The 25273-nt window shown below is 35.8% G+C and overlaps 1 protein-coding gene across 1 annotated transcript in view; it reads right to left on the bottom strand.

Moving 5' to 3' along the window:
* The window catches only part of PLXDC2 (plexin domain containing 2), a 400818-nt gene that overhangs the window by 175604 nt on the left and 199941 nt on the right, over nt 1-25273 (bottom strand). The window contains exon 4 of the mRNA XM_057731187.1: nt 8331-8400. Within this exon, the coding sequence (XP_057587170.1) occupies nt 8331-8400 (70 nt within the window). The remainder of the gene's footprint in view (nt 1-8330; nt 8401-25273) is intronic.

The raw sequence follows: 25273 nt of genomic DNA, 5'->3' as shown, positions 1-25273 counted from the left end.
CTGTGTTTTGAAGGCATTTTGGAGGAAACTGATAAGTTATCTAAAGAGATTACCACTTAAAAAGAATAATCAGGAGAAAAAAATATTCAGAGCTGAGCTCAATGACTAAACTTCATAAATAGTATGATAAATCTTTTTGCTATGTATGTTTACCACAATTTTTAAAAAATTAAAATTTTTCATTTTTTATCACTTATACAGTTTTTTTTCTTCCCCAAATCTAATTGTTCCAAATTCTTTTATTTTTTCTATTTTCCTGGAGTAATCTAAAAGTACTATTGATTTTCTCTACAAGCTATTAACTAAAAGATGCTTGTTTTTTAAAGGAGCTGTGGAAATTGATAATAAAACAATTAAAAAGGCTCCCCCCCCCCCCCCATTTTCTTTGCCTTCAGCAGAAGCCTCTCATTTGAACAACAATTCCAGCAGATTAAATGAAAATCTCTCTGTAGCCTTCAGGCTAGTCAGATCAACAAGGTAATCTAAATTTACCATAATCCTATCAGAAACAGCCAACAAAATATTTATTTAGACCTATTACTTTTGAATAATATGTCTCAGCTCCAGAGCTGTATCAGTTGAAGTCAGAACACAATTCTGAGTTGTTTCTGTATTATACCTACTCGTTTTCTGTGATGTGTTAAAAAAAAATAGGGAAAGATCCTGACAATAAAGGTTAGCATTAAAATAACAGGTGACATAAAGAAATCTGTCTCCTAATTCAAAGGCAAAATATCACATATAAATTTAACTAAACAAATATTTAATTTTACATTTGCAGTTGGGTCTTCAATACGTTTTCAAGTTGAATTATTAGCAATTAATTGAATCTCAAGTCTATGAAAGGCAACCTAGATGCCACCAGGGGAACGTCCATCCCCATCCCCATCATTGTACCCTTAACTAACTTTTGCTTTGATGACTTGTCCTTACAGGTCTTGTTCTACAAAGGGTAGAATAAGAAGCATAAAGGTATGTGTGGCCTGCTGATTATAATAATGTCTGCTACCCAGTTATGACCCATAATCTCATAATTAGAGAAACATTTCAAGATTCTTCTGCCATGTGTTACAAAATTGCTAAATATTGTAAGACTTTCAAGAGTCACAGCACTGGGAGGCCTTGAGAGGAGATTCTGCAGTGCACTAAGAGATGACAGATATATCCATGCTGATGAAGAGGACATCCCAAGTCATCTACAACTCTTATACCTCCCAGTCATGAATGGAAGAGCCCTATGTTAAAAGGCAATAATGCAGACTAATGCTCCTAATCACCCCCTGAGCTATGGACAATGCCATCAAAGGAAACAACAGACAGACTAACAAGCAAGCACAGCTTTACAGAGAATGTATTTTGAAAAGGAATAAAAGGGAAAAAAATACATGTAAAAATAGTGATAATAATATATGCTATTTTTGTAGCATTTTCTATGAAATAGGTATCAATAACATATAATTGCTTTGTAAACTCTTGACAAAAATCCTGATGAACTAGGAACTTTCATTATGCTATTTTACAGATTGGGAAACTGAGGCAGGAGAGATTAAGTAATTTGCCCAAGATCACAACAGCTAGGACTGGTGTGACTTATGAAGACCCACACTCTTATTCAACAGTCTATTTATCTTAACCTAGATACCAGACTGCTTCTTCAAGAAAATGAATTTCAATTGCTGGTTTCAGTATGAATAGAACGCTTTTGAATTCATACCTGAAATATCCAGAGGTCAAAGTCAATCCTGCCTCACTGAGTACTTTTCTCCCCTTCCTAGGACTGGACAATGTTAGAGCAGTTGCTGTTCTTTGTCACTTTATTAATTAGAGTCACCTAGACGCCTTTTGTTTTCAATTGGGTGATGTATTTGAGCATCTGTGTAATATTATTATTTATCTGAATTATGAAGGAAAGTAAAATATTTGCCAGTGTTTCAAACAAAGCCCCAAAGCCCGGACCCACAAAAGGCTAAATGGTGCTTTCCAGAGGCAAATGTTCCTAAGTGAGTGTCCAGCACTAAGGGATCAGCAGACTCCTCCGTGGCTGTTACGGCAACGGAAGGGGCTGAGCCTGGAGAATCTGCTTTTTACCCAGACTCTCATTTTGACTGATTAACATTCCCCCATTCCTGTCACCAATCAGGACTCAGCTACCATGTACCAAAGATCCCCTCTTTTTTGTTTTTCTATAATTGTCCTCCTCTCTACCCACATTTCTGCCTCTGGTATTTTTCATATTGACTCAAGTCTATCTCCTGGGTGGCCCCTCTCTGGGTCTCCTGCTGCTCTAGTTTCCAACTACACTTCACCCCCAACCCCAAGGAGCCAGTGCTGATGAAATATGACATGTGGATACACAGGAGAAACAAAGGGACGTGTGACTGTGCAATTCATAAAGCCACAGGGAAAAGAAATGCAGTAATGTTGGTGAATTTGCTGGATCTACCGCTGGACCCTAGACAGTTTGGGGGATCAAGGAGGACAGCTGAGACGAACTTTCAGGAGGTATATCCAGAGAATCACTCAGATACAGCAAAGCAGACATCACACAACTTATCTTTCTGTCCAGGAATCTCTGAGACTTGAGTTTGTTACTTTAAATTAGTGAACCAAATTGGAATGGATTTACTTTTGTCCAGCATCTATCCCTTCAGTACTTCCCTTCATGTATCAGATCTCCAGATACGCATAAGAATATAATGATAATAATAATAATACAAAATAATTTCATTTACTTTTTCATTAGATTCAGGAAGTTTATGGATACAATCAAGTTCTATTACATGAGGTTACATACTTGAAAGATGATGGGGTTGGTATTTATAAATCAATCATCATGAGTAATAACTAATTCTCTTCTGCTGTTGAAAGCCTTTTATAACTGTTATTAATCAAGCACCTCTACAAAGCATGAAATATTATTTGGGACTACAATTAAAATGTTGCTATCTGAAAGCAAGAATAAAGAAGAAACTAGAAGATTTGGTAATATGTTTCCTGGAAACCCAATCAAAATAACATGCACTATTTTTTTAAACTCTCTTATTGCAGACTTCAAGGGGGAAAAAGCAAGTGATAATTGACAAGATATAGGAAACTACTGTAAATCTGAATTTAATAGCTCAAAGAGTAACTTTTTTTTTCCCTTGAGAGGAGTACTAGTGGACTAGGAGGCACAGGAAGAAAGGAAATACAGTTGTTCCTCAGTCTCCAGGATACACCCTCCACCCCCTACCAAAATCCCTGGATGCTCAAGTCCCTCACGTAAAATGGTGTAGTATTTGCATATTACCTAGGCACATCCTCCCACATACTTTAAATTAACTCTAGGTTGTATAATGCCTAATACAATGTAAATGATATGTAAATAGTTGTAAATACAATGTAAATGATATGTAAATAGTTGCCAGCTCACAGCAAACTCAAGTTTTGCTTCTTGGAACTTTCCAAAAAAAAATTTTTTTTTTTTTTAATATTTTTGATCTGCAGTTGGTTGAATCTCAGGGTATGGAACCCATGGATATGGAAGGCTGACTGTATATATTTTACTTTTGCTTGTTTGACATTTTTTAGTGCCATGTGTTAATTTTTCAGATATTAAACAATTACTTAGTGAACATTTTATATTTTATTAGTTATCATGTGGCAAACAAAATAAAACAGAACTAAAATGGACATCTTATACAGTGCTGTATGTCAATTATATCAATTAAACTGGAAAAAGAAAAGACACGTGTATGAAGTAGGCTTCTCAATAAAACTGTTTTCATACCCTGACAAAAAAATCTAAACAGCTTTCTTATTAAATCTCCAATTAGAAATTCATGTAGAAAGGAAAGGAGGGCAAATCTTTCACATAACCAAGGTTAAGTAATACATGTTCATCATCATCCTTTTAATTCATGTCATCTTTGATTCCTAATCCCATGTGCAACTTGCTTGCAATTCCATACACTATTTTAATTTTGAATCAGCATCTGTCTACACACTTAAAATTTAGGGGCCAGAATTATCTGGATAATGTCAACTTCTCTCTCTCCTATTATAATAGCCATCATTTACCACTCCCTCCCATCTCCCATTTTCCTTTCAACCTAGTTATATTTAGTGCCCATGATGGACTTATGAAAAAAATATTATTACTAGTGATGGTTGAAAGAATTTAAAAAATCAAATCCTCAAACATAAATCTACTTTTTGAAGCTTTTTAAAAGATCACCTTAGCAGCCCCAAATTAAAAAAAGAACCAATTAAAGTATTCATATGGGAAGAACATAAAAGGCAGTGAGACAGGCAAACAATACTACCTAGTGGTATCTTTAATTGAAGTATTTGTACAAAATGCGTGGAGGACTAGTTTTTTAATGCCTGGAATATTTGTATTCTGACATATTTTTTAAATAGAAAGATAAATTCTTTCAGATTCTGCTGCCAGTGAACCAGAAAATAAGATGATATTTCCAATTTATTGTGTGCATTATTTGTATGGGTGATTGAAGCTTTTGAAAATTAAAATGCTTAATAAGCAAAGATTCATTTTTGTAGTTTAAAATTAAATGACCAGATATTTGATTTTTATTTATATTTTAACTAGAAGCTTAGTTTTACTCACAATGAAATGTATATATATATTATATATACACATACACGATGGGTCGCAGTAAATTATGCATATATCTGTATTTTTAAACTACTCTCTGTTTTGAAATGGTATTGATCCTAGCAATAACACAAGACATTGTCTAAGTTCATTTTAGTCAAAATTAGTGTCTCTGTGGAGAGAGAGATTTTAAGGAGGCATGGGAAATGTGGAAGCAGTGAGGTAGGAATGAAGGGAACTGTGATTTAAAATACACACTTCAACATTTCACTTTCTTTATCCTAAACCCAACATAGAAACAGGATCAAGAGGAATTTGTAGACACAGTCAAAGAGAACTGTCAATAGAATATCTCTGTTCATAGAAACCAATGTGTTCCCACTTAAAAATCCCAGTTCCTGGTTTATTAGCAATGGCCTTCAGTCAACTTATTTAATCTGACTTGTGGTTTCTATTTTTCTTTCAAGCCTTTCACGGTTAATAACATTTTCAAGATCTGTAAGATGATGAACATTTGTCAGGTCTGCTTATAACACCTAGTTAATCAGAAAAGATCTGTTGAAAATCTATGATTCAGAAGTCCTCTTCCAAGCTGTTCTTAGCTTTACTCACCTATGTTCTAATGAATCCTTTTGGCTGAAAACCTTTGCAAACACAACGATTAGATAACTCAACTGATGTGCCCTTCACTGTCTTCAGCACTATAATCCATGCAGAAGTACTGAAAAATCTGCTTCTTTCTTTGCCTTTACCCTCCAGTGCCAGATTAGGTCAGATCTGTTCTTTACTCAAAGAAACCCTATGCTTGCTGGATATCATCCAAGTGTCTAAAGTTCAAAGTATTTTACATCACTCTTCCCATCTCCCCTTCACTAGACTCTTACTCTGAGTCTCCACTCAAGATAAACAGATTTACTTGATAGCCCTCCAAATATGCCAAACATGGGCTCAGCACTGTCACTTAGCTCAGCAGCCTCTTGTCTAGAATGTCCCTTCCCTCTTCACCTCTTTTCAACCTGCTTCTTTGCCTACTAAAATTCCACCTGCCTTTAAATCCAATGTGAAATGTTAGCTCTTTCACAAATCTGTTCTTGATTCGCCCAACAAGAATGATCTCCTCTTGCAGCAACTTTCTGCTCCTCCAACACTCACAGTCAACCTTGTCTTATTGCTTAGTCATATACTCCTTCCTCTTCTTAGATTCTAAGCTCCCAGAGGAACCACAGTCTATTCTTCTCTGTACAAGCCAAAGTATCACATACTGTGTCTTCACATAGTAGGGGCTCACCAAACATTGATTGAATAAATAAACAATGGAAGTGCAGACAAACTATTTATTTAGCTGAAAACTTTTACAGGAGATTCTGGTTCCATTTTGGAGAAACCCAGGTCACTGTCTAAATTATCTCAGTTGTCCCTCTCTAAACAGAGTATAGATTTACATATGCAAGTGCCATACTAGCATTTCTTAAGCAAAAAATAAAAAAGATTTCTTTACATTAGTGTTTTCTTCAAAGACAGAGATCATTCAAGACACCAGATTTTTCACTTATTTTGAGGATCTTTTCAAAGAAAAATGGTACTTTTTAGCAGTAAACATGATATAGCCATCTGTTTGGGTTTTTTCCTACCAACTCAGCTAAGAGAAATCTTACATCATATTGGCTGAATCAATGACATGACTTTTAAAGATAAAACGATTTGAGAAACTGAAAATGCAAAGCTACCCATATTTTCACCACTGTGTGTACAGACTTTGAGCAAATGTGATTAATAATTCACTTTTAAAAATTCAGTGGAACACTGGTAAACTAAGTGTCAGAAAACATGCCTAACATTCATATTACAAGATAACCATGCTCATATCATACTTTAAAGATGTGAGTGGAAATGAGGTAATTCACAGCTTATAGAGGCAATCATTTAATTTGCCTTTCTTCTTTTTATTCAGTCCTTCAACGTATTAATTAAAACGTCTATTAAATTCCTGGCATTATCCGAGCACAGATATACACGGTGAGCTCATAAAGACATAGTCCTTGTGTAAATTCTACTTATATATAGTCCTTTTTTTACACAAAATATAGTAGTTTCTGAACTGAAGCCATTGGTTTTCCCTACTTAGAGTTGTAAATTTTGCTAATAGCATCATTTCTCCCTCTTGGTTTGAAGCCTCAGAATCACCAAAGCCTTCAATATTTGTCATACAAACTACTGCAATATTCTTCCTATTATGTGTACTAACTTCAGTCTTTTTACACTTTAAGGCATCACAAAAATGTCTCGATTTAGCTTCTTAAATTTATTACTTATCTAATTAAGGACTATTGACTCAAATTGATTCTTGAGGCAGTTATAAAATTGTCCCAACCTACTTTTCACAACTTAATATTTTTTGTAAACCTACACCCAGTTTCATTCAAACTCAGTTATTTTCTATCTCAAACATATTCCACCAGTTTCCTCTTTTGTATAGTATTTATTCAAGATATTTTTCCTTGCGACCTATTCTTCCTTCCTTACACAAAGAAATTATAACTTCCTTCAGGAGATATCTTAAATAATAATTTCTCTATAAAGTCTTAAAGGATTCTCACAGATGTTTGAACTCTGTCATCTCTGAAAACCCATATTTCATCATTTATATTTTCTAAGGAATTCCCACATTCTACTTTACCTTCTCTAATAGTCCACTAGGCTACACAATCCTAAGGCAGAGGTAGCTTTATTTACTAGTGCTCAGAGATGGTACTCAGAATTTCTATTTGCTTATTGATATTTTTGATTACAAATCTTCTTCTGAATCCTACATATCTTCTAAGTCTTATACTGAAATATGGTGAGAGTGACCAACATGGTTTCCATACCACCCAGAAGACCAATAATAAAACCCAGTGTAGGAAAGGGACTCTGGTCTGTGGTGCTTTAGGCATGGGCCATCCACAAACTTTTCATCATATCTATGGATTTCTTTTAACTTACTTCTTCACTTATTCTTTCATTTTTATGTTTTTCTCTCATTCTTCTACTTTCGTCTACCACTCCGTGTTAGGCAAGCAGCGATATTCTCTTGCATTTTGCTGATTTCTGCTAGTAGCACTCAAGGATTAAATTTTTCTGACTCCTAGGATATACTATAAAAATGATGATTGCCTTTCTAGGCTATTGCTAACCTCTAAACTAACATCCAAAATTTGTGGAGGAAAATAAAATGAAGAGAATTCAAACTGAATTTCAGTGTTTATTTTTAAAACTCTCAAATGAGTTGTCAGTCAATTTAGGTGGCATTAAAGGGGAGAAAAAGCAACCAAATAACTAAAGCTAATACAATCTGATTTTGAATGTGAATGTGCATATATATATATAAATATTTTTATCTATCAATCAACTATATAAATTAAAAGAAAATGAAAATACTTCCATGGCTTCCTTAAGCACCTTTTCTTTCTAGCTTGTTCCTTTCATGCAGTCTTCCATACTATGAAAAATGAATTAAAACTTGGAAAGAAAGCAGCGATGAATCTAAGCTGAAAATTATAATCACGTTTTTTTCGGCAGAAAAGTTTTCCCAATAGCTATACTCTTTCTTGGGTTTTACTTATACCCATGACTTTGTGAGAGAAGACAATGGTTTTCCCAATAAGTGTCCCTTTTGAAATACCGAGTAGATAAAAAATAATAACTATAGTGAAACTGTAGATTATTTAGAATGAATGGGTAGAAAACCACTTACCCCCAGTTGCCACAGTGATTTCACGTAGGAAATGGCCATAAAATGGAAAATCGAAGGACAGATTCACTCTCTGCAAGGAACAACAACCAGAAAAGTAAATCAATAATGTGCATAATAGTAAATGTAAAATGAAGAGCCTTCCACCTAAAAAAAAAAAAAAATTGATGTTTCTACTTTGCACCACTGTTATTGTAGCTGACTTTTAGAAACTGAATCCTGAATGGAAAGATTTTTTCCCCTGTAACGAAATGTTTAAAGTATGTGAAAACTGTATTCGTTGGGCTGTTATGACCTGTTGATCTGTTGTTCACTTATGAAGGGAACCTAGAAGCTTCAGCTCTGAATCAGGGTATTCTCTCTAACATCACCACTGCCTTTCAGTTGTCCCCACAAAGTAGGTCAGCCGTCATGATGAGCAATTTATCTTAGGACAATTTATTCTCTTTAGTTTGATTAATCTTCTCCAAAATAGTAAAGCATGTTATCTGTCAAGTTTCACTGAATAAAAAATAAAAAATATTTTATTTTACACAATTGTATATTCAACTTAACTTCTGTACATCCCAGAACAAAAGGCAGTTTTATGGAACAAGATATTTTGCACCTACATATCTAGACCTGCAGATATTTTTATTTTTTAGATGTGATAAACACTCCAGGTTCAGATGACCCGTGAACAACACGGGTTTGAACTACGTTGGTTGGTTCCACATATGAGGCATTTTTCCCAAATAAATACCGTGTTTTTGTTTTCATTTTACAGATCTTTAAATTATTGAAGTGTTGAGAAAAGTTTGATTAGAGATCACAATACATGAAATTAAAAGAACTAGGGTTTGAGTCCTGATGTTACCCAGCCCTTGGGTGAGTAATTTGTCAATTTCTTTGTTTTTGAGGCAGAGATACCAGTGTGTGGATTTTCAACTGGGTGGGGACTGGCAGCCCTAACCCCTAGTGTTGTTCAAGGGTCAACTGTTTTATGTACACATTTAAAAGCACAGAGTCAAAGAATAAAAAATGCTAGTTACTAGAAAGCTGCTTTTACTTTGTAGAGAGAAAAACTGAAGAGACTTAGGAAGAAAGTTCATAAATTTTGCCCCTCTTTTTTCTAAAAAAGAATCTGAAGCTTTGGGTATATATACTTATATCTTATTATTTTATGTATATAGTAAGAGAACAAAAACAAGACACAACAAAGCAAAACAAACAAAAAAAAACCCTAGATTTTTTTGTGTCAACTATACATTGGAACTTGCCATCTGCCTGTACAAGAATTAAATCACTTTGTGCTGCTGTAGCTACTGACCTTCCACATCCCCTGAAGGGAATTCAGGGTGGAGACCAGGAATTACGCACTCTGTCCTTTGGAGGATGGGCGGAACAGGTCTTCAGATAGTCAGATGTTTTCAGGAGCTGATTTTATGAGCCCAACCCTTGCATCTTCTCATATCTAGAAAAGCGCTAAATCCCTACATGGTGATGTCTGCTCCTTGTGACAAGCAGAAACCCCCTAAAAAATATGTGTTTGATTGCATGTACTCCTCCTTTACCAAGAATACATACATACTAATCTTCCCCCTGCCTCTATGGAATAGTTTCTCAGAGCTATCTGGGATTCTGTCTCAATTAGGCTTTAAGTGGGCACATGACACAAAGAACTTCTGGATATTGACAGCTCCTCTGTGATTCTTGAAGATGGAATAACCAAGCTAAATACCATTGGTCACTACAAGATATCAAATGGATGCACTATAAAAGTCTTTAAGAAGACAGCAAATTTTACTTCAGGTAACCAACATCATCTTGTTAACCTTTTGTTCTTACCCCACTTTATAAAGTATTGCTTTTTGCCTCTCTTGGAAAAAAAAAAAGTCCTAATTTTGCCCCAAATAAACTCAACTTGCAACTCTCATGCTGTGCATTTTTTTTTAAGTCGACATTTGTATGTTTGAAATGATATGAACCAGATATATTATTATTAGGCAAGAAACAAGGAAAACAGTGAGCTATAACAAAGATGATCAACTTGAAATAAAAGGATCCATAGGGAAATTAATTGGCTAATCTAGAGCCCAATAGCGTGTACAAACCATATACAGTAAAAGGCTATTATGTTAAAATTCAACAATTTCTATATCATATCTCTCCCAATATACAAATTAAAAAGATAGAGAAGTATAGCTAGATTAAATTTAGCTATTTCCAATTGTGCAAATGATTGCTTTTTTATATCCATCAGAGATTTCTAATGACTTTTTTGGCATGATATTAATCATTCAAAATTTACAGTGACTTTCAATTAGGTTCTTTTTCCCCCTTTTTAATGAAAGCTGCATCTTCAGAAAGGGTTTAACTTCATTTTTATTTTATGCTGACTAATGGGAACAACAAAACCTATTTTCACTGCACTAACTGAAATGAGTGGTTACTAATAACCCTAAAATAAAAGGTTCAGTGGCAAAATCATATATCTCAGAGAAGACATCAGACATAACTTCATACAGGCACTTGCTGTAGTATATTGTTCTCCGTCATTCTAATTTACTTCCATGCTTACGAGCATATTGGTAAAATTTACAGCTCTTTGGCATCTCAATTCCAGAATAAGTGAGACAAGGGAAAGAGAAAAGCCAGTAACAGTTATTGGATATGTTACCACTATAGCCAGGTCTCCCCTTGGAGACCCTCTGAGAAAAAGTAGGGAAAATATGCCTCAGAATCATCTCATTGGAGGTTAGGAGGCCAGGATACTTACTCATCAACTCCCATCTCTTGTGATCAAAGGTGGGCAGCTGACTCCCCATTTCCCCAGGATTACCCTTGCTTACCCTCAGGCAGAAAGAGAGACACAGCACCTGATTTGGGAAGTTGCTAGTATATTAGAAATTGCCTCCCACAGTTTCAGGTGAACTCAGGGAGCAGAAGGGATATGGGGCAAAGCATCAAGAGGGACCACTAAGTGTCACAGCCTCAGAGTCCTATCGTGACTTCTTAGCTCAAGTTATACTTCCCACTGTATCTCACCTAGCATTCTCTCTCTACACATGTACACATGAAACAATTGCATGGTGTTCAGATTCTAACTGCTTCAAGGTGAAAGTAACTCAGCATCAGAGTGGTTAAGAATGGCCCAAGTGGGAGACCAAAATTGAACCCAGATTTGAAAGACGACAAAGGCAATGCTCTTAACTACTGAGACATTAAAAATAAAGTGATAAGAAGTGTCACACTTCAGGGCAAATTTTTGAAAATTATCATCCTTCCTTAAAACACACACACACACACACACACACTACTAAAACATTAACAAAAATGATTAAGCATTAGAATTTCATGAAGCACTTTGAAGCTAAATTATTATATATTCAATATAATTACCCCTGGGTAATTGGATCATTATTCTGTCTCAGTATGGCATATAAAACAGGCATTGGGGGGACCTAAAGGAAAGTTTTATTTGTTCATTCATTTATTCATGCAGTCAAAAATAATTTACTCAACACCTTATGTATACCAGGCACTAAATCCAGGGCTGGGCATCAAACAGTAAGTCCCACCCAGTTTCTTCCTTCGAGGAGTGCAGAAGGTGGTGCAGGAGAGCAACACGGAAGGATAAACAAATAGGCCAGGCAGGGGCAGAGTAAGGACCTAGGGGGGACACCTAACCCAGAGGAGATGGCACAGAAAATCTTTAAAAGTAATTACCAGAAGCTAGCTGATGAGGCCTGAAGGCATGGGAATGGAAGGATGGGTGAAAATATATATAGGAAGTAAAATTGGAAGGATCATGATTAACTGGACATAAAAGTTGGGAGTGGAGAAGAGCAGTCTAGAATAAAGGACAGGTTTTTAGCTGGTTGACTGGTGCCCATAATCTACCAACTGAGACAATGACACAGGAAGAAGAACTATTTTGGTTCGGTGTGAGAAGGCTTGCTGTGTCACTAATAAATTACATATTCTTTAACTACATAGTTAAAAAATTAATAAAAAACAAAATCATATATGCAATAAAGGACTCTTCTGCAATCAGAAAGGGTAATAGAACCCTGGACATTGTCACAAAAAGCCACTGTAAACAAGAAGAAACATAATACTGAAATTTAGTTGACAATTGATGTACATGACACAAATGGTGAACATTTTCCTATCCCGGATCTCATCCCACAAGAAATATCTAACATAAAATGAAGAAGAGTTTAGGAAAATTGTCATGTGAAGACACAATAGCTTAATTAACAGTCTGGGCAAAATATAAAATAAAAACTCAGAAGTGAAATTGTAAAAAGCGTGTATGCCATATATAAGATCAATTCAGTTTGCTAACTCCTTACGCTCTGCAGAAAGCTAACTATTTGAAAGGAGGGGTATCATAATTTTGAGACAAGCATAGGAAGTAACATATGGGGGAGAAGAAATTTATGAAGCATGCTTTGTAAGGTTTGTAGAAGTATATAAATAGATTCTAGGTAGTCTGTTGCAAATTTATGGCAGGTACAGCCATGTACGACTGTGACTTTTAAAACCACATCATGCTCCACCCCCCACAACATGCCCCATGGAATCACTGCTGGGAACAGACTATAGAGGAAATTAGGGCCATATTCATAGATTTCTAAGTATGTCCACACCTCTTACTGCCTCTTTTACATATTTTCCTTATGCCTATTGCCATCTGGTTTCTGACTATTATTATGATCTCTGCTAATTCCTTTCTAATAACACAAGAATTATAATCTTACATAAATACTATTCTAGTTTTGTTTGTTTATTTCTCAGCGGTATTACAAAGATAAATTAATTAGTCAATGCCTAGGAGACCTTGAAGACAGAAACCTCCTAATAACAGTTAAAGAATCTGGAGTGGGCACATGTATAACCCTAAAACCCATTTAAAACATCATTAATAAAAACTGCCTTTTGTTTTAAGACAGCTTCTACACTTTTCTGGTTCTCCCAGCCTTTATTTCATCTTTATAAGGTATAATCTTGATGAAAGCTGCTTGTGGGGAAAAAATTAGTAGCAACTAATCTTTTTGTAATTGCTGATCTCGTGAGTTCATGACAGCAAAGCGTCCAGAGAATATAGGCAGTATCCATTTATTTAAGAATAAATTGATGGATTAATCATTAATTTCTTTTAAAAAATTTATTTATTTATTTTATTTATTTATTGGCTGTGTTGGGTCTGTTGCTGCACGTGGGCTTTCTCAATTGCAGTGAGTGGGGGCTACTCTTCATTGTGGTGCATGGGCTTCAGTAGTTGTGGTGCACGGGCTTAGCTGCTCTGCGGCACGTGGGATCTTCCCAGACCAGGGCTCAAACCTATGTCCCCTGCATTGGCAGGCGGATTCTTAACCATTGTGCCACCAGGGAAGTCCCTAATCATTAATTTCTATACATATATTTTAACATTCTATTTTTAATCATTCAAATCATTTCACATTTGTGGGGCACATATTTGTATCCTGAAACTGTCAAATAGGTGGGATGACCACGGTTATGATGATGATTGACAAAGTCAGATGTGTTATTTTTTCCAAAAAGAAGTTCAAAAATTAGACAAAGTAAACTGGAGTCATATTTTCAGTTTATTTATGCCAAATATTAACTTTGAGAGGAGATGCAAATGTTAAGAAAAATACATTTTGTTTTATTCACATGTATCTTTCTAGTGATACTACTGGCTTTCATCGAAATACCTGAATAAATGATCTTATTTCCAGTAATATTTATATCTCTAATAAATAAAAAATGATTGAATAATCCTTCCTATTAGATAACTTTTTATGTATAACTATGAATAAATTTAATTTCTTAATTGGTATGTGATATAGTCTTCCAGAATGCACAAAACAATTTGATTTTCTTGACCCTGAATAAGGTCTGCATAAAATTCATTCACCCAAAAATGCTTAGAATAGATTATTGCAGCTCTTTGTTAACCACAGACACAAATTTTAAAATCTTCCTTTAGTGGAACTAGATGGAACTTTATTTTTAAATTTTCAATGGTTCTTTTCTAATTTTTGAATGATCTAGCATGGTTTTGGAGTCAGACAGACTTGAAATTACATCCCAGCTTTGGTACTTAGTAGCTGTGTGATTTCATAAATCATTTAACCTCTTCAAGGCGCAGTACGTTCATCTGTAGTCAACACATTTCTTTAAAGGGTTATTTTAAGGATCAAATGACCAAATAACCTTCATAAGCACTGAATCAATGGAGTCAATGATAGTTAATATCGTATTGTCTGAAGTGTCTAGCATAGCAAAAGTTCCTTAAAACTAGTCTCCTGAAGAAAAATAGCTCCCTGATTCCTAACAAGAAGATGGAAATGATTTGATGTACGTTTCTAATATCAATGCAGGGAAATTGCTTTTCTAATAGAATCATATCACAATTAGACATTATGTTCCTCAGCAATGTTATAATGTCCTCATTTTCGTTATATTGAAATAATCATAATTACTGTATTTACTGGTGTTAGGAGAATGGAACTAGCATTTAATATATCAAGCATTATACTAAGTATTTTGCCTGCATTTAGTAAGTATGAATGCTAAAATTAGGTGAAAGTATGACAAGAAAGAAGATGTTTGTATGCACAAGGTATCTCTCCAAAAGATACTAGATAATTACAAAAAGAAAAATAGTAAGTTTACAGTGAAGGAACAAAATCTGGCAGGCATCACCTTAAGCCAGTGATCAAAGTTAACATCAGCAGTAAGAAGACATATTGACATTATGTACCTCCTGATGTATGCACGAAGAAGGACAAAATACCATTCTCTGGGTATTCCTTTTTTTTTTCTTTCTCCTATACCGTGAGCCTTGTGGAATCTTAGTTGCCCGACCAGGCACTGAACCCGGGTCCACAGCAGTGAAAGCCTGCGTCTTAACCACTGGACCTTCAGGAAAGCGCCTCCCCTGGTATTCTTGCCAACAATAGAGACCTGTGTTTAATCACGAAGAAGCAACAAACCCCAAATTTGGATCATTGTACAAACTGGCAAAGGCTCTTCAAAATGTCAAGTTCATGAAAGATAAAGAAAGACGGAGAACCTGTCATAGACTGGAGGAGATGAGACTAGGAGATTTGATAAATAAATGCAATGTGGGTCCTAGATTGGATTCTGGATAGGAATAAGAATGTTTTGGGGACAATTCGCAAAATGTGAATAAGACCTATAGATTAGAGTATCACACCAACATTAATTTCTTGGTATTGATAATTCTACCGTGAGTATGTAAGATGTTAGCATTTTGGGAAGCTTGGTGAAAGCTATACGGGAACTCTTTCAATAATTTTTCGAAGTTTAGTTATATATATATATATGCCGGAAATTATTCCCAAACAAAGTTTACAAGAAAGGGCAACTAGTAAGTTCAAACCACTAGAAGTAGTAGAGCCAGAATTTTAACCCAATATGCTTGATTCCAAAACTTCAGTCTTGGCCACGATATCATTCTATCTCCCTTTTTTTACACTAGGTGATCCTTTTCTTACCTATTATCAGACCTATAACTGTGTTTTCTACCTGGTACTCTTAACATTGTCAGTGACTCATGTTTCTGTTCTCAGTAGACATAATTTTCTTTACAATTTAATAACAATGAAAATAGCTAGAAATCTCCCAGAGGCCTGAGGCAAAAGCTACCCACAAAAAAGAAAATCTGAGGAAGGTGCAGAGCAATCTTCTCAGAAGAAGCGCCCCAAATCACAGGGATCAGTGCCATGCTGGGTGGAGCTGGAGTGAGCGGCACACCACTGAGGTCTGAGGGCAACACGGTGCGTCCCTTCTCAGCAGGTGATGGGCACAGACGGAAAGACTCTTTTTTGCACATTTGAGGATCAGATGCTTCCATTTCTTATCCTCCAAGAATAGATCCAAGGGTCTATTTTCTAAACTTACAGAACATTTATTTTCTTTTTTTAAAATAATTGTCAATGGTAATGGCTTTTCACTGGTTTATTCACCTATTTAACAAACATATTCACTTATAAAAGTAACACAAACCAAAAGATAGAATGACAGAACTATGAGTATATACATGTATATGTATGTAGCTACAGATAGAAAAATTTCAGTGAGCAAGTTTCCACAACAAGCAACCACTAAAGAGAGAAAATACACTATGGAGAGGCATTCCCATGTCCCTGCAGTGCAAGCTTCTTTTGGTACACCCTCAAGTAAGATCCTGCTTCTAGGCCATAAATCAGCTGAGTATATTCCAGAAATAAAATAGCTGCAGTGGGTAGGATGATTGCAAACGCTTTCACCATGTAGGATTTTTGCAAAATGGAATTTTAAACAAACTCTCACACTCCTGGAGGAGTGAACAGGACATGGGTCGTTAATCCAGTGACTGAAAACACTGGAAACCTAATTAAAAGATCAAAATGTTCATGGAAAGGAGCTAATCAATATGCAAATATACAGGCAAGGGAGTGGCTCCTTTTAGAAATAAAGCCCATCAATTGCATTGATTTTCTGAGTTAGAAATTCTAACTGCTTCAGCACTTTTTCCATAACAGAACTGAGAACTTAATTGACCTTGCATATTGGATGATAATCTGCATGGGACTACAGGTAAGTAATAAAACAAAATGCAAACATTTTGCAGTTACCTGATGCTTGCTCACATGAATTTGAGATTAAGTGAACTATCATCATATCTTTTGACCTCTCACATTGCACGGTTTCCAGCCACACTCGGCTTACAGTAGCTTGCCTATACTTGCATATTTTGAGAATTATTCAAATTAGTTATGTGACTATTGACCATTCAGGCGGAGTGCAGAGCACAGGTCTGCTCAAGGGCACAGACAGCACAACACAACAGGATTTTCTAGAGAAGCCCTGAGAGGGTAGGTAGGGGAAGGGGAGAACCAGATGTCACTTCTGGATTTTCCACGCTGCTCTAGGAACAAGGCAGTGATTCTACGAGGCTCCTCAAACCTGAGTGTGCAAGGCAATCACTTAGGGTTCTTGTTAAAAATAGATTCTCATTCAGTAGGTCTGGGGTAGAAGGGAGCTAAAATTCTGCATTTCTAGCAAGCTCTCAGTGCTACTGAGACTGCCCTAGGAACCCCACTTGGATGTCAAGGCTTTATGTCATATAAATGGTCTTTGAAACTCTAAAACAGTGCTATAAGGAAGCTTTGACAAGCGTGAAATGGGTTAAAAGGATAAATAGACTTGATTCCAGATAACATCATCTCACTTTGTTAGCACTCATTTGAACTGAAATTTTCCATTTAAGGAAATAAAGGATAGAGGTACCTCCTAGCCAGGCATCTCTAAAGCAATGATTTACAAAACCTCTTTGCAACCCAGCACACCTAAGGGCAATGACACTGTGGTTACTTCCTTGACCAGCGACCCTCAGACAGGGCAGGGCAGGAAAAGTATTGCTATGATCCTTGACAGTTTGAAAATGCCCTCCCTCGCCTCAGTTGATTATAATCTGTCCTCCCTTCTTTCCTGTCACTGGAAAATTACTGTTTTAAAGTTAAAATGTTCGATGATTAGTATCAATCTTAACAGACATCTATAGAGCTGCAGCAGCCATGGTTTTAAGCACTGTATGAATGTTAAATCATTCCATTCTAGGGACAACCTTGGAAACTAGACACTATTGTCATTCCCACTTTACAGCTGAGGAAAGTGATTAACAGAGAGTAAATAACAGACTTCACGGTCACCCAGCTTGTAGTTGGCAAAAGTGGGGTTTCACATCCAAGCAGCCTAAGTCCACATGTTTAAACACTATATCAAGCTGCCCTCAACTGACATTGAAACAGCATGTAAAACTTTGACCAGCTTAAATTGGTTTTGCTCCCTTAAATCAGGTTGTTGATTAATCAAACCTGCAGTTATTTTACAGAGACAGCAGTGCGCATGTGTAAGACAGGAACCCACGCCTCCAGGCTGACCCTACAACCAAGAATCTTCAGTCTACTGACCTCAAAGAATAGAAATGTTGCCACTGGTGCCCTTTATGAAGTGAGAAGTCCTTCAATAAGGAAAATCCGGCTCCCAGCAGCACAAGTAATTTGAGACTAGCCAATCAGCTTCCAAGTTTGAAATTCACCTAACCCCTTAAATTTCTCCCCAACCTTGGATCTGAGAGACAGAATTGAGCCCTGCCTGTCTCCCTGCCGGTCAACATCGCAATAAAGCTCTTTCCTTTCTCAAAAACAGTGTCATAGTATTGGCTTCTATGCACATCAGGCTGGGAGCTCTTGCTTGGTAACAATGTGTTAAGATTTGGAATTTGGTGCAGGCAAAGCTCATCAGAAAGGTGATGAAATCATTCAAAACTTGACTACAGGTTGAAATGAAAGTTTAGGCCAAGTCCCATTTTAATTCTTCAACTTCCTCTGCTAACATCTCTTGTAATTTTTTTTTAACTTTTTCTTTGGAAATAATTTCAAGTTTACAAGAATAATTGAAAGAGCCCCCTACATCATTTATGCAGGTTTGCCAGTTTTTAACATTTTACCAGAGTTGTCAACTTTTGGACTTTTTAAAAGCTAATTAGATAGATGCTTCTCAACACAGCTTCCAAGAACTGCTCCTTTACCCTCCCTACACCTACAGTTTGCTCTGCAGGGATCAGGACTCAGGTGCCTAAACTCAGCCTATTTATCAGGAGTGAAACTTACTTCGCATTTCTTCTCAGATAGTGGCTGCATAACAAGCAGTTCCTGGATATTTATCGTTAATTAAAAGTGGCTAAAAGTGTTCTACTTCTGGTCCCACTGGCATTAGAACAGAGCACTTTCAGTGAAGAAAGGATGAGACGCCTACTTTCTGGGGCTGGAATTCCAGGCACAGCAGAAGTTCTGATGGGAAGCCAGTTTATAAACAAACCACGTGAGATCTTGACTATTTTGCCTAGAGTAATCATCCACCACCTAAGTCTTAAGCTATAATTTAGTAAGAAGAAACAGACAAAAATAAAGATATTGAAAATAGGTGTAAAAGGTATTTTTAAAAGATACTAAAATACTAACTTGTTCAGGAAATCTCAGTTCCAAAATGTCTTGTCTTTTATCTTCTACAATTTAAGATTTTTCACAAGAATTTTGCCTACTTGCTTTCTGTTGTATTTACTCTTAAGGAACATTATAGTCCATCTATATTTTGCTAACTTTTCCGTGCTACGATACGTTTTCCTTGCAAAAGAGTCCTATGAAAGCTTTATCATTTAAAAACCTCAGGATGAGAATGTGTTTCACACTCATGTTATCTAAAATTAACCCTTGTTAAATCTTCATGGGGTCCTAGAGAGATCTCGGAAAGGATGATTAATAGGCCCGAGAACAGAATCTAGGATGAAAGACAGGAGTAAATGGACTTATTTATTCCACCTGAGATGTGGCTGCCTGACTGCAGGGGTCCCTTTTTAGCAGCCCTTACAATTTTAAAAGATTAATGTGAAACCTTCCAAGAGGGTTTCACAGAAACCTCAAGTATTCACCTCACTTGTGACTTTAAAAAGCTGAGTAGATATTTATCTATCTAGAATTATTTTACAGCCACCATTGGTAACAGAGAATATATGGTTACTTCCTATGACTCTATAAAAGAATGATGCCTCTCCTCTACTAAAGACATAACATTGGAGAAATGAGATTAAATTGAACTGAAATATGATGAACTCAAGTATAATTTTTAAAAAGAAGCTATGTTCTTACTTTGGAAAAGTAAGGTTTGTGATATGTGTAAAAATTGAACACTGTACTTCACAAGGCCACTATCTTCCAGTATTTCCAAAGTCCCTTCCATGTCTAAAATATTAGATGGGAATGTTTTATCCATGTCACTAATGCCATTGGTGGAAGAGCAATTAGATCCTTCCACGTCCACTGGCTTTGAGGCAAGTGGACCAGCTCACTTGTGTGGCATGCAGAGCAGCTCAGTTACTCTGATCTCATTTTGTGGAATGGAACAAAAGAAGGCCTTTCTTTTCCACGGAAGGCCCTCAAATAATATTTTCTTCAGGACAGATATTCTCAAAATTTATAAATGACTTCCGTATGAAATAGTAAAATGAATTACACAAAATTAAGCTAGAGAGACACATGCAGACACAGCTCATCCCCGTCTATTATTAGAGGAAAATCCCGTGAATGAAGACAAGTAAGGCCAGGTTGATGAACTGTGTCTGTCTTACTTGAAATGAAACAATTCACAAGACAGAATGCAGCAAGTTAATTCAACCAGTCAAAAATAAAAATAAATAAAAGCAGCTTACTGTTAGACACTGTGAACAGGACGCCGGCAAAAATGCGTGGTCTAGATAATAGCCTAATAGAGATAGCAAATTAAATTGCCTTTTGAGTTAATCATTTAGAAAAATAAGCACTTATCAACAGATTTTCTGATGCACAGAAAAAATGAAATTGTGCAATATGAAAAAACAGTTGACTAAAGTCACCATAGGCATCAAAATACAGCTCTCCCAACATCAACATTATGCAAATGTAAGACCAATGGAAATGCTAGTCGAAATGATGTTATTTTCCTTGGGAAAAAAGAAAATACCTCCAGAAAACCTAATTTTTGTTTAATGAAGGTTTCTGTATGCATTTGAGTAGTCTGAGGATCCCCACAGAGAACAGTCCAATTTTTAAATTTCAGAACAGTCCACCATCAAAAACTATACCAGTTTCATCAAAAATTTTACCTGCTCTACGACAGAGACACAGGAGAGCACTTCATTCTGCTAGTGTTTCTTATACAAAGAATTGATCTTCTTAGTAACATATAGAAAGATAGTTTAAAAAAAAATTTTTTTTAAGCCAGAGTATGTTTATGTCTGGCAAAAAGCACACTGACAATTTCTTGGCAAAAAATTATATAGAGATATTATATAGATATAAATATATAGATATATATCTATCCATAGAACGAGACAGAGATTCCTTAGGAATAAACTTATTTAAGGGTTAATATTTTTTGTTGTAAAGAATTAGGACTCTCAAACAACAATGCCTTACTTCCTCATTGTTATTTGATGTTTTCAACATCCCTTCATATCTATTTCATTTTCATTCTTGAAGTAGCACTGGAGGGTAGTCAAGGCAGGCATTTTCCCCTTTGTTCCAGGTTATAAAATTGAGGCCCAGAGAGGCCAGAATCTGAGAAAATGAGTTTTGGAGCCAAGGTCTCATAAATTCTATAACCTCAGATTCCTTCCACTGGGACAGTGGTACTTCTCCAGAAGTTGAGAACCAGAATTTCATAAACTGTGGTCTCAAAAGACAAAATAATTCTAATTTATCTGGTTGTTAAATCAAACTGTGTGTCCAGCAATAAATTAAATTATATGGATCCAATAGTACATAAGAAAATCTCAAAACTGTGGCATTTGAAGATCCTCATAGAAGGGAAAAAAAAGTCTGGACTGGTTCTTAGGTTTGTAGTCAGAAACTTCTAGATCTGCAATCTGATTACTCTGGACTTTAAGTAAGGAACAAAAAAACAAAACAAGCACCAGTATTTGAGTGTAAGGTGCCTGGCTCATTGCTTGTCATATGATAGGAACTTATATAAATTTTACACTTTATCTATGAAGACACACACTTTCCTTTAATGTGTCCAACTGTAAAACTAGGTTTTAATATCTGTTTTTATTGCAAATATGATTTAAGAAATGTTATTTAAACCAAAAAGAACAATGGAGAGATTTAAACAGAAAAGGACAACAGGGAGATTTGAAGGAATCAAATTACCATATACATATATATATAAAATATAAACACTAATCATTTTAATTTGTTATAAATGCAAAGAGAAATTAGTGTGTTTTGGCATGTGAAAAATGTGAATTAAATTACTTCTAAGTTTTACTCTGCCCTGACAGTATATTATTATTATCGTGGACAGGAGAAAAGGGAAAACTCTTACTCTATTTCCACATTCCTCCTTTTCTAGAAAACTAATCTAAGATGCCAAAGTACCATTTGGACCACATTTATAAATGATGGTGGTGAAGGGGAAGATATTTCTTTAAAAAATTATGTTACCAGGTCAGACACTCCTGGATCTTCCTCTGACCCATTCTGAGGAAGCTAGGAAGAGGGAGGGAAGCTGTATATCTTCAGGAAATCCAATCTTCAGCTCTCTCATTTCATTTCCTATCTGCCTAGGGTGGGTTAGTTAACCTACTGCCCTCTGAGTGTTCCCCTAGGCTAGATTTTTCTATTATCTTTTTTGTCTAATTTGTTGATAGAAAGGATGCCCTTGGGTATGCAAATTACATCATTTGGTGGTAAGATTTAAGAAACTCCCCTCTTCCCTTAGGGCTTAAACTTAAATCCTGTTTCCAGCCAAAATACCAGAGAGCTTTGCATCAAGGATTTTGATGATTACGATATTGGGAACCTAATCAATGAAGTGGATCATTGTTTCCCATCAGCCATTATCCCTTGTGGTTAAGCCTCTCATTAATAACACAGGGAGGAGAGTAGCCGTGGCTGGGTGCCTGTGTTGTGCCTGTGGAGAAGGTCAGGAGAAAGAGGGTATAAGTTGGCATCACTGAGCCCTGGCCATAACACTACCTTAACACTATAATTCTGTCATCACCTCTAAAACCTGGCTCTACTCCAAGGGGGGCATAATAGAAATGGAGCCAAGAGAACAAGGCGGGATTGGAAAGACTGGGAGGCCAATTGAAGGAATATTAAGAAATGGATCACTCTCTACAATTTGGAAATCTTCAAGCTAATAATTAACAATCATACTTATGAAAGAAAGAATGTAGAAAATTTTTATAAAATATTCTAGTAATAAATATTACTATAAAATAAAATGAATAAAATAAAATATTTCTATAAAACATTCTAGTAAATTTATATGTTCTAAGATATAAAAGTCCTTAAATGAAGGAGTCCAAGTGGCAAATTTCCCCAAAATAAGTAAATAATATCAATTCTATTGTATATGGAAGTTGTATACCTGTGAGTGTTTGTGTGTGTGTGTGTGTGCTCTGTTGATGGTGATAGAGAAAGTGGATAGAGGACCAATTTCTAACACTAAGAAATGCTTGACAATGGCTTAGATTCTCATGGAAAACCAATGGCAGAGTAGCTAAAATAAAGGTTTCTATCAATGATGTATATTTAAAAATCAGTGCATGGAGGACCAGATGAGTTACAAGCTCAAGCTCTAGCTCAAGTCTTTCCATTTGTGTTTAAGCCAAACTTTGGTGTTGAAAGCAACACACAATGTCACTCTCAAAATCACAATGATAAAAAAATGGATTTTTATATCATCATAATTTTTCTTAAGACTATCAGAGAACTGTTACAAGGCAACCAAGCAAACCCTATTCCGAAGAGAAAAAATCTTCTGTGAGGAAAGACAGGACATGTGAACTGCCTCCCCTTTGGGGAGCACAGGAGAACGTGTAAGAAGAAATCAGCGAACATTTTAACTGATGAACTTCTTTCTCTGCTTACAGATATCACCCACAGTGGCTGACCCCAGGACTGAGTCACTTTATGGAATCCCCATGTGGATACGCCAACGTTCAAACTCTTACAAAGCATATTTCACACTATTAGGGACTGCAATATAGTGGGAAGATTGCCAAAGGCAATACATTCCTGAAAAACGTGGTCCTGATCTAATCTTTCTCGTTTTCTCTTCTTTTGAAGATCTGTTCTAAGCCAGACAGTGAATCATTGCTGAATCTGTCATCTTCTCGAGACTGCTTGAGTGTGGAAAGGAAAAGGGATGATGGACTTCAGCAAGCGGAGGGGGCTACTTCGTTTGCTTCTCAGCCGCAATGAATTATCATGGTGAATTCTAATTAATTTCCATTTTAACTGTTAGAAGTTGATCTCCTGATATAGGAACATCTACATATATACAATGAAGGCTGTTGGCCAAAATTTTGATATTTTACATTTATCAAATCAATGCCTTTTTAAATCAGATCAGCCACTACTCCATTAGTTCTATCTTTGTATCAATAATGGCAGTTGCACTTGAAAGGTTCAAGTTATTTTGTTTCTTATGTCCTGCTAAACTGAACAAGACATGGATTCATTGATAGTAAACTCATCTCTATAATCCATGGCAATGAAACTAAATAACTTCTAAAATGTTAAATCAGGCATCATCTTATAAGATGATTATCAAAGAACATTCTGAAAATCAAGTGTAATAACTTCTAAACATGCATTTTGAATGGGTGATTGACTGCCTAAGTCAACACCTGACTCACACCGCTTACTAGACGGAGACCCTTCAGCAGGCTGATTTTTCCAAGATTAAGTTCTTTTATCTGCAATACCTAGATGGTTATAATATTTAAATCATAGAATTGTTGTGACGATCGAAAAAACTAATACATGTAAGCATTCAACCTGACACACAGAACAGGATATCAGTGACTGTGTAAGCTAAGTGAGGCCTGTTTTAATAACCCCCGTCAACTCCACTATATAGATGCAGAACCTGCGCCTCAGAATAGTTAAATCATTTGTTTAAGGAACCACCCCTGGAAAATGATTTAGGCTCAGGCTTGAAATATGTTTGGAGCCTTCTAGATTTAATTATTTTATTTTATGTTAAACTTCTTCACTTAAAACTATAATGTGGTCTACATGTGTTTATCCGAATCATGAATGTTCTTGGTTAAATCTTTTTCAGACCAAGAGTAATAAACTCATGTAAAATGGAAGATAGCAAATTAATGTAATTTTTTAAAATATTTTCTAAATGCATGGATTACAGGAAAACTGAAAATCATCCAAGATAAATCTCAACTTTGAATTGAACATGCAACTCATCATACTTACTGGAGAAATTAATGGTTAATTAATGATCATTAATTAACCATTAATAATTAATTAATGGTTAAAGTAATGGTGGCTTCTCAAAATAATTCATCATTTTCTATAGCATCTTACATGCAGTTA

Source organism: Hippopotamus amphibius, chromosome 4, assembly GCF_030028045.1.
Source record: "Hippopotamus amphibius kiboko isolate mHipAmp2 chromosome 4, mHipAmp2.hap2, whole genome shotgun sequence".
Lineage (NCBI taxonomy): Eukaryota > Metazoa > Chordata > Mammalia > Artiodactyla > Hippopotamidae > Hippopotamus > Hippopotamus amphibius.
The sequence above is the reverse complement of the archived record's forward strand: the minus strand, read 5'-3'. Positions and strand labels throughout refer to the sequence as shown.